Below are 9930 nucleotides of genomic sequence, written 5' to 3'. Positions count from 1 at the left end.
GGCATTCTTCCATGCCAAGTGAAATCCCTTTTCGCCCAGTCTGCACCTTACACCTAGTCTATATACACATACATAAGTGCAGTACATATTCCACTTGGCATCAAAATGATTGCTGTCAAGCCTACCACATTGTGCTCGGGCCAGGCCATCCGTAAGCAGGCTGCCCCGGTCCTCCGCAGCGGCAGCTCGAGGGTGAGTGGTGTTCATGAATTGCTTATTCAACACTTGCGCAAGACGCAGTAGGGCACGGGCCTCTGGGGAGGTGTTGCTCGCGGGCCAGCTTCTCGAACCCTTTGCCCCCAGCGTCCCACAGCCACCCGATTTGGGTCGACCTCCCTCACCGCTGGACAGCCTGTATAAGTAAAGGCCACAGCACCATGAAACGCAGCTTCAGGCCATGTCTGTGGCCACTGCCCTTGGCGTGCTTGCATGTGCATGTACGTGTGCGTGTGCGTGTGGGCCCTGTCCACCCAGCACGCGCCAGCTCCACCACCCCCCACCCCCGCGCAACATCCCTCCTCGCGTCAGCGCGTACAGCACCGACCTCCCTTCCTCCCGACTCTCCTTCTGCTACAGGCCCAGCCCGCCGGCCGTGGCGCCGTCGTGGTAGTCCGCGCCGAGAGCTCCCAGAACCCCGTGCGCGCAGCCATCTCACAGGTGCGTGCGTGTAATCGCTTTTATTGGCAGAATGCGTCAAGCCAAGGGAGTAAGGCACCGGAGAGGTTGCAGCAATCTGGTCGACAGGCGCGTGCGTGTTTGCATGTGCGCATGCCGCGCGTGTGATTTGTGGGAGGCTGGCGGGGCGGGGTTCGGCTCTGAGCACGTTGACATGGGCGGGGGCCTCTGTGTGCCAAGACGTGTGTGTGAGAGCACCTTGAATGTTATGGGATGCGGGAAAGGCCGGGGTCGACACGGGCGGGGCGGGGGATACCACGGGCGGGGTGGGCGGGCACACTATCTACGGGGCCGGCGTCACGGCTCCGGCATCAAGAGCCGCGGAGTCACCCGAGCTCACGCTGCGAGCCCAGGCCGCGAGCTTAGGCTGCAAGCAAAGCCTTTTGCGGGCTTGCAACGCGATGAGCCGGCGGCAGCGAGGTCGTCAGCATGTGGGCGTTGGGGGGGGGATCCGGCTAGCAGGTCAATACGTTACAACGTGACGATCAGCACCGTGACCCGCAGTGGCAGTCGCAGTGGCAGGCTGGCACGGACCCAGGTCGAAGGCCAATCCGGACAGATCCGGATTTCCGGACTTGCTCGTTGGTGTCAACTCGCGCTCGCGGGGACGTAGCGGGAAACACGAGCACTGTACCGACACCCGCCAAATGTGATTTGAGTGCTCGCTGGAACCCGGCAGACCTGACCCGGCGTCCGGCGCCACACACGCATACACACACACACACACACACACACACACACACACACACACACACACACACACACACACACACACACACACACACACACACACACATCCACACACACACACACACACACACACACACACACACACACACACACACACACACGCACACACCGTCTGGGCGGGCTTCGTTTTGTTGTTTTCTTTTCAACACACACACACACACACACACACACACACACACACGCATGTGCATGCGCCCTCCAGCTCTCCCCGTCCAGCTCTCCCCGTCCAGCTCTCCCCGTCCAGCTCTCTGATCCTCCCCACCCCCCTTCCCGCTGCTCTCAACCTGTTCGCCCTCCTAACCTCGCAGCCCCCCTTTCTCTCACCGGGCATCACCCTCCCTTTCCCCACCCCACCCCCGCCCTGCCAGGTCGCCATCAACATCTACAAGGTGTCAGCCATGATGTCCCCCCAGGGTGAGAGCGTGGTGGGGTGAGAGCGTGGGGGGGCCATTGGGGTGGGGTGAGAGCGTGGCGGGGCCACTGGGGTGGGGTGAGAGGGGGGGGCATTGGGGTGGGGTGAGAGCGTGGCGGGGCCACTGGGGTGGGGTGAGAGCGTGGTGGGGCCACCGGGCTGGGGTCAGGGCGTGGGGGGGGGGGTCACTGGGGTGGGGTGAAAGCGTGGTGGGGCCACTGGGGAGAGTCTTGTGGTAGGATGGGGTGAGAGTCAGCAGGGATTGATGGGGCGAGCTCGTGACGGGGCGAGGGCGTGACAGGGTGAAGGCGCGAGGGCCAGAGGCACAGAATGGTGCAGCAAAGCTGCGAGGCAGGCAAAGGCCGCCCCCCCCCCCACACGGCTGTCCCGCGCGCTGCGTACGCGCCTGCGGCTCTGCACCATCCCGCGCCCCACCACAACCACCACCTCGGCACCTCTCCACCATCCTCAGCACCTCACCACCTCACCTCCCTGCCCCCACCATTTCCTCATCATGATGAATGTAACCCAGCCCCGCCCTCCACCCCGCCCCACCCCGCCCTCTGCCCGCCCTCCCCGCCCTCCCCGCCCTCCACCCCGCCCTCTGCCCGCCCTCCACCCGCCCCCCAGAGCCCGCCCAGTCGCCTCTGTGGGCGGCGCTCAAGAAGCTGGACCTGGGCGGTGTGGCGGCGGCGGTGCGCGCCGGCGCCGACGTGAACGAGCGCGAGGGCGGCGCGGACGGCGACACGCCGCTGCTCATGATCGCGCGCGCCGGGCACTACAAGTACCCGCCGGCGGAGATCCCCGCGGTGCGTGTGTAGGGGGGGGAGAAGGGGGCAGTTCATACCAATCCCAAAGTAAACCCTTGCCAACCCAGAACCCACGGAGCGCGGAGGATTTGGGGGGGGGCTGCTGCTTGGTCATACCTATACCTTGCATGGACGGCTGTACCCACCCACGGACGTCGGCATTTCATGTTAGTGATGTAATCACTTCACTTCTCGATAAGCAGTCCAACTTGGGAGTCCAACGTGGGTCCAAATGTTAAGGGTTGGTTTCAGCAAAGGAGGAACACGATGTGATCAGCGTCATTGTATTGGTGTATGGTGTCTAGAGTGGTGTATTGGTGTATTGGTGGCGTGTGGTCACCCCAACTCGCGCTGCTGCCGGGGCATACACCCGAGTAAGGCATCCCACATCAGCACCAGTACGGTACCTCCTGCCCACGCTCTACGACTTCCTCCACTCTGACATGACCACCACCACCACCACCACCACCACCACCACCACCACCACCACCTCCACCACCCGCTGCCCCTGTGCAGGCGCTGGTGAAGGCGGGTGCTGACCTGGAGGCCAAGGACAAGTCCGGGCTGACGGCGCTGCAGGTGTCGCTGCTGGCGGGCTGGCAGGTGGGTGAGGCGGAGCGTGCGTGCGAGGGGGAGGGGAGAGGGTGTGGGGAGAAGGGTTGGGAGAAGAGATGGGGGAGGAGACGGGGGGCAGGGCGGAGGGGAGAGGGGTGTCGCCAGGTAGCTGCAGCGGGTTTTCACACGCGATTGCACGACGTGTTTTCATGTCGTGTTTTTCCTTGTATGGCACGACGCAGAACATTGCCGAGCTGCTGATCAAGAGCGGCGCCAGCACGGCAGGCGTGGCGTCCATCAAGTCGCGCCTCACCTGCCCCGACTGCAAGCGCATCGTGGCGCAGTACAACCTGTAGTGGGTGGAGAGGAGAGGGTCACCGGAGTGTGGAGTCGCTACAGCCTGCGACAGGGGCTGGTTCGCTCTGGCGCGCACGAATTGCAGCCGGCAAGGCTTGGCAAAGCAACGCAAAGCAAGTCAGGAGCGAGGGTTATTGACAGTTTCGGGAGTTTTGTATGAGCAGGAAAGGCGGAGGGCGGCATTGTTGTTGGCAGGGGAGAGGAAGTGAGGGCGGTTGGGTGGCAGCGACGCAGTGTGTGACACGCGAGGCCCGGCAGCACGTCGCCTAGCAAACAACACCCACACCCCCCACACAAGGCGTGAGCCCCCCAGGTCTGCAGCTTGCGTACCGTATGCATAGCGCAATTTTTTGGCTGCATTTATTTTTGCCGTGTCCGGGGGAAGCGTTCTTACTTGCTGAGCTATGAACAAGGAACTCGATGTGATGTGATACCCGGCGGCGTGTACGTGGGCGGCTGGATGGGGTTTTATGTGAGGGTGCCAAGAAGTTGTCAGAGATAGACTTCCTCGCGTGCCAAGTCGGGACGAGCGCCTGCAACAGGGACACACCTAGACTGGTGCTGCAGCCTCGTGATGGAACATGGCAAGGGGCAGGAAAGCGTAGTCCCGATGTGTGTGGCTCCCACCCGTGCCCACATAAATGCGTAGCAAGAAGGGACAAGGCATTGGTGCGTTGTTCGCGCGCTGTTACTGTACCGACGGTAGCTGGCAGGTTGTGTCGATGTTTTGCTGACGCGCATTCCTCACGCTCCGGGCGCCCGGCCAAGGCGATAGCACCACACAGACTCAATGCGACGCCACACCGCGCGGATAGCATAGCCGATGCGCACCTGCAGGCAGTCGACCGCTGCAGCCTGTAAACCGAAGTCGATTTGCCCCAGCCCCCTGCCCGCTGTGTTTCTCCGTTGCATGCAACAGCCCAACAGGACAAGACAGAACCGCACCGCTTGCATCAACGTAGATGGCATTTCCATGGACGGGTGGCGTGTGAGCGCGTGTGTCGGGGAAGGGGGCACTGGGGGGGGGGGGGGGGGGGAAGATAGCGGGCGGGACTAGGAGGGCGAGTTCGCGCCCTGTCACACCTGCGGCGTCGAAGCTTTCAAATATCTGTACAGTCGCAAGCCGCAATCAAAGTTTGGGCACTGCAGATACTCATCGCTAGTTTGTCCAAAGCTGTGTTGGAACGCGTTAGCCAAGTAGCGCCTCGGCGTTAGCGTTAACGGAAAGTAACGACCGCTGAACTTGTGGCGTCCCTCTTCCTTGCGCTTCAACCAGAGGTTATCCTGCAGCTGAAATATGGGTACCAGCATGTTTTGGTATGACAATCTCAGCAAACACGATGGAGGGCGAGCGAGAACGACGACCGCGTACCGCCAGCCTCCGATGTACTGCCGGCCCCTTGGCCCTAGTTGAAGTCTTGCGCAATATTGCGTCATGGTTTATTTGTTTAGCTACATTATGAGCAACTTGCGCAGCTTCGCGATTGTGTAGCCCTTAGTTCTCGGACCTTTCGCCATTTGATTCGGGAAGCGAGACCTTTTGTGAACATTGTTATCAACCAAGCTCAACAGCCATTAGGCTTCAATCAAGGCGTGGGCACCGTTGTGGTCGGAAGTGCTCGGAAACCGAGCAGGTAGGGCTGCTGACGGGCCCGGACTTGCGGGCACCTGCGCGTCGCCGAGCTGGACACAGAGAAATAGATCTTGTTTACTTGAAGGCACTGTAAGCTGCGCGAGAGGCTGGGATGACATTGTTGCATGGAGGGAAGGGGTTTCGGTGAAGGGGGGGTCATAAAGGCGCGTCGGCGGTCAGGGTCACTTCTCCAAAGACAATAGCACAGGGAACTCAACTGTCGGGGTTACGCAACACCATATTGGCGTTGCGACCTGACGAATTCCCTGCTATTAGTGTTCAGCGTCGATTTACATGCCGCGCTCCCCCTCCCAGACACGGTAACATCATGGAGCGTGGACATGATCTTCTCTTTGGCACGATGGATAGCGGCCTAGCACATTCCGGGGGCGCGGAGGTGAGTCCTGGCCGTGCGCGGGAGGAATCCAATTCTGTGCCGGCCGACTTGCTGCACCGCCGTCTCACACGCCCTGTTTCCAATGCGACAGGTCCTTCACGTCAACAAAGGACTGGGCAATGGCATCGGCAGGCTGGACTCCGCAGCCAGCTCGTTGTGCTCCCTCGCGAATTCGTCGTCGCAGACTCTTTCTCGCACCTCCACGGGCGAGTTTTCCACAGGCGACTGCTTCAGCCTCATCTGCACGGAGGATGTCCTAGACGAGTCTCTCGGGCCTTCAGGAGGCGAGGCACTGGCGCCGATGGCGCAATTCTGCGGGCAGGACGTCGGCTACTGCTCACCAGCGCCCGAGTTCAGCCCCACCGGTACCAGCGAGGTCTTTATTGTGATCAGGTAGGCCAATTGAGTACCGGACCGGGACTATGTAGTGCACGTGTGAGAATTCGGCGATGCTGCAATGTTCGTGCCCGCGAGCGTTGTTCCCACCAAGACGCAGCACGCTAAACACGAAGATCTTATTCCACAGTATTGGCCCCTGCCGGCGCGCGCAAGGGTTTTGCGTTTGGCAGGGGAAGCGGTTGGCGCGGTCGTCTGTGACACCGTACGCAGGTCACCTGTCGACGGCCCAAACCCTAGCCCTGCTCATTCCGCCCCGCCCTCCCTTCCTTCCTCCTCCGCCCTTCCGTGTCCACAACACACCCACAGGCAAGACCTGCAGAAGCAGCGCGAGATGGCGCGGCGCCCGGACTGCGGCCGCAAGCCGGCCTGCGCGCCACGCGCTACCGCCCTGTCGGCCTCAGCCGCCACATCCCCACAGCTCCCCGCCACCCACTCGGAGGCCGCGGACCGCTGTGCCGTGAGCGGCTGCTGCTGCTGCTGCCCTAGCTCCGCCGCTGCCGCGGCGCCGCTGCGGCTGCCGTCGGCGCACCGCTCCCGCATCGTGGGCTGGATGCGGCACGTTGCGGAGGCGCTTGGTCTGCACCTCGCCACGCTGTTTGCGGCGGGCTCGCTTCTGGACCGCTTCGTCGCAGCCTCCGAGGTGGGGAGCGAGGCCGGATGGGGAAGGGGGCGAGCTCGGGCTGTCGGGCTGTTGGCTGCGGCTACCGGCGGGCAGCAGTACGGTACGGGCCGAGGGCAGCGGGCCGGTTTTAGGCGGCGTAGTCGGATGCCAGGGCGCGGCAGTTTTGTTAGTTATTTGGTTCAAGGTTTAGGGTTGACATTGCCTCGCGCTCTGTGCGTGGCATCGCGCGGCCCATCGGCCATCGCATTTCATAAGCTGCTGCCTGCCTCCTTGCCCCCCTGCCCTCCCAACAACAACCACCACCCGCCAGGACCTGCCGCCTGACAGCATGCTGCAGCTGCTGGCGATCGCCTGCATGTCCGTGGCCGTCAAGTACGAGGAGGTGGGTGGATGCCAAATACACACACGGCAGCGGTACATCGAGATGGTGCCTACGGAGTGCCTGCAGGTGTCAGCCCGGCGAGCGCAAGCACGCCCGGCCCCTTCCGGCATGAGTGTGCTCGTGCAACATTCACAAAATGTTCAAGTTGCTTCGCGCTACGCTATATCCAGCTTGCATTGACCCTTTCCGCAGCTGCGCACTGCCCTTGAGTCTCATGCGCGCCCCTCGCCCACGCCCTTTCCTCCCTCCCCTCCCTCCCTCCCTCCTCCTTCCCTCCTCTTACGCCCGCATCAGGTTGGGCAGGTCGCTCCCTGCGTGTGGCTGCGCCTGGCTGTGGACTGCCAGGGCAAGGCCATCTACCAGGTCCGTGCCTGTCCGGCAACCACACACAGTCTTGCGTGCTTCCTAGTGCTCTCTGCATACTCACGCACACAAAAAGTCGTCGTTGCCCCCGCCCCTTCCCCCGAATTCTGACTGCCCCTCCCTCCATTCCCTCCTCGCCGCCTACCCCAGGCCCAGGACCTTCAGCGCATGGAGTGGGTCCTGCTGCAGGCCCTGCACTGGCGCCTGCACGTGCCCAACACCTACTCCTTCCTCTCCCACTTCCTGCTGTGCCTGCCGCACGCGGCGCCGGCCCCCGCCGCCGGCCCGCCGCCCAAGACCGCCGCCGCTGCCCGTGACGCCGACGCCGACGCGTGCCACGCGACGCCGGCGCCTGCTGCGCCTGCTGCTCCGCAGCCCACCCGGGCACCGGGCGTGGCGCAGTGGCTGCCGGTTACGAGCCGCGCCGTGATGCTGGCGGTGAGTGTGCCCAGTCGCCTCCGTCTGTGTGCCGCCTTGCATGTCACCACGCCTGATGCCGCGTTGTGTGCCCTGCATGCTCCTGCTATTGACTGTGCCATTGGCTGCCGTTTACTCTGGCGCCCAGCCGCCCCAGCATCCCAGCCACCTGTGCCGTTGCACCAGAAGGTTGCGCCGCTGCAGTCATACAGTACACATCTACCACACTATTTCCTGTACTTGTTTGATTGATATAATTCGAAAAATCATTTCGCAAATTCCTCGCCATCCACAGGAGATGTCACTGCTGAATGACTGCTTCCTGGGCTACGACCATTCCACCATCGCCCTCGCCTGCGTCGCCCTCGCGGAGCGCATGCTGGGCTGCGCCTCAGACGCCGCCGCCGCCGGCCTCGCGCCCGCCGCCGGCGCCGCCGCAGCCATGGCCGCCGCAGCCACTGGCACCGGCTTCGGCACCGCCTTCGCCAGCTGCGGCTGCGGCCGCCCGGCCAGCGTGTGCGCTCTGAGCGCGGGCGTGGTGGGCGCTGGCGCCACCGCCGCCGCCGCGGCTGTGTCGGCGGCGGCGGGGGTGTGGGTGGGAGCACTGGCGCCGGGCCTGGAGGCGTGCGCGGTGACCCTGCGTCACTGCCAGGTGCAAGAGGCGCGGCGGCAGGCCGAGGAGGCGGCGGCCAAGGCTGCCGCGGCGCGGCAACAGCTGCACGCCGCAGCTTGGTGCGGCATGGCGTAAAAGCAAAGGCGGCAACACCAGCCCGCCCTATCGCCCGGTTTCCTTTGTATAAAATGTCGCCACCGTACATGATTGTGCCATAAAGGCACGGGTGGGCAGTAAATTGGCGGTTGAGGCATTGCCGACCCTCGAGAGGTCGTGGGGCTTTTGGATGCGTCTGGGCACAGGCGGGGCCGTAGGGCTTCAAGTAATAAGCTTGGCATGTTGAATCAGAATAGAAGCAAGACGCATTCTGTGATACGCGCATTTGAGCATGCCAGAGCACAACGTACAGCAAAAGCAGGAGCCTTTGGGGCAGCGAGGTGCACACCGGTTTTCCCCCTCAGAGCTGCTGATGCATGATGAGCAAGTTGCAAGTCCTCCAGTGCCAAGGATATGGTCTTGAGTTCCGTGCGTGGCGTGCTGCCACTCTACAGCAACTCTAGCCTTGAGGCTTTGCGGGTGGGCTTCCAGTTGCTGCCGAGATAGAGAGCCAGATGGTTGTGAGATAGATGGATGTGTCGTGATGAGGTGGCAGGGCGTGGTTAGGATGCCGCAAGCCCCCCCACGTTTCGTTGGGCTCGGGTCTACCCACACACAAACACACACAGTCGTGTGGGTGGTGGTTTCTGCCGTGTGCGCGTCCGTGTGCGTGCCCGCAACAGCCACGCTATACACGCGTGCGTCTTTGCAGTTACTGCGTTGTTAGGATAGCACAAGGATGGAGGGCAAATGCGGGCGAGTTTCAAAAAGGGAAACGGGTGTGTGATTGTAAAGGTGTGTTCGCTCCGGCACACAGGGCTGCAAGGGGTTAAGCTGCGGCATTTGGCGCCTCTGCAAGGTGCCGCAGAATGTTTTCATGCATGAGTATCCTCGATGATTGCAAAGCGCGTTGCAGGCATGGTATGCGCGTAGGCAGGAAAATACGAGGTAGGCTTTAGTCAGAGAGGGAACATGCGGCTTTTTGCTGGGTTCGGGGACATGTAGAACGGGAAGCGCCAGGGAGAGTAAGTGAGAGACAGAGGCAGACTTTATCGCTTGCATGCATATAATCATGAATGATGGCTACACGGGCTTTGGGAGTCCGGGCCTATTTCCAGGCCGTGTGTGGCGTGAGGAGGATTTTTGGTCCCTTGCAATGGGTTGCATAGGTCACGAACTATTGATGGTGACGTCGGATTGCGGAAGAAGATTGGTGAATGCCGCACTGCACATCGACCTCCATGGTGTGTGCGGCGTCGGATGGCATGACATATAAAGGCGCCGCGCGCAACGTCATAACGTGGCCGCGTGCTCTTCCAGACTTTTCTCCATAACCATACAACATATGGGGTTTACGAGGTACTTGGATTCGGGTTGGGGGGTGTCGATGGCGGGTCTTGTGCGTGGAACAATTATAGGCAAGGAAGTGCTGGGGTGCGCACATGCATAT

At 62.2% G+C, this 9930-nt stretch overlaps 2 protein-coding genes across 2 annotated transcripts; both read left to right on the top strand.

Annotated features, from left to right (window-relative positions):
• Positions 1 to 58: 58 nt before the first annotated feature.
• Positions 59 to 4431, top strand: CHLRE_11g467773v5 (uncharacterized protein). The gene is made up of 6 exons (XM_043067526.1): positions 59 to 192; positions 577 to 657; positions 1794 to 1839; positions 2468 to 2646; positions 3163 to 3249; positions 3444 to 4431. The coding sequence occupies exons 1-6, from the start codon at positions 106 to 108 to the stop codon at positions 3555 to 3557; spliced, it is 594 nt and encodes a 197-aa protein (XP_042919522.1). The 5' UTR covers positions 59 to 105; the 3' UTR covers positions 3558 to 4431.
• A 237-nt stretch (positions 4432 to 4668) lies between these two features.
• On the top strand, positions 4669 to 9904 carry CHLRE_11g467772v5 (uncharacterized protein). Its single transcript, XM_043067525.1, has 8 exons — positions 4669 to 5192; positions 5507 to 5588; positions 5680 to 5981; positions 6294 to 6627; positions 6920 to 6991; positions 7286 to 7354; positions 7505 to 7792; positions 8067 to 9904. Exons 2-8 carry the CDS (start codon positions 5553 to 5555, stop codon positions 8517 to 8519), a joined length of 1554 nt encoding a protein of 517 aa, XP_042919521.1. The 5' UTR covers positions 4669 to 5192; positions 5507 to 5552; the 3' UTR covers positions 8520 to 9904.
• The last annotated feature ends 26 nt before the right edge of the window (positions 9905 to 9930 follow it).

This window comes from Chlamydomonas reinhardtii, chromosome 11, assembly GCF_000002595.2.
Source record: "Chlamydomonas reinhardtii strain CC-503 cw92 mt+ chromosome 11, whole genome shotgun sequence".
NCBI classification, from domain to species: Eukaryota; Viridiplantae; Chlorophyta; class Chlorophyceae; order Chlamydomonadales; family Chlamydomonadaceae; genus Chlamydomonas; species Chlamydomonas reinhardtii.
This window is presented reverse-complemented; position numbering and strand designations above follow the sequence as displayed.

Coding starts and splice junctions, on each gene's coding strand:
- CHLRE_11g467773v5 (XM_043067526.1), top strand. CDS start 106: ATGATTGCTGTCAAGCCTACCACATTGTGCTCGGGCCAGGCCATCCGT. Junction 2,647..3,162: donor CGCCGGCGGAGATCCCCGCG/GTGCGTGTGTAG, acceptor GCCCCTGTGCAG/GCGCTGGTGAAGGCGGGTGC. Junction 3,250..3,443: donor CGCTGCTGGCGGGCTGGCAG/GTGGGTGAGGCG, acceptor GGCACGACGCAG/AACATTGCCGAGCTGCTGAT.
- CHLRE_11g467772v5 (XM_043067525.1), top strand. CDS start 5,553: ATGGATAGCGGCCTAGCACATTCCGGGGGCGCGGAG. Junction 5,589..5,679: donor CACATTCCGGGGGCGCGGAG/GTGAGTCCTGGC, acceptor CCAATGCGACAG/GTCCTTCACGTCAACAAAGG. Junction 5,982..6,293: donor GAGGTCTTTATTGTGATCAG/GTAGGCCAATTG, acceptor ACACACCCACAG/GCAAGACCTGCAGAAGCAGC.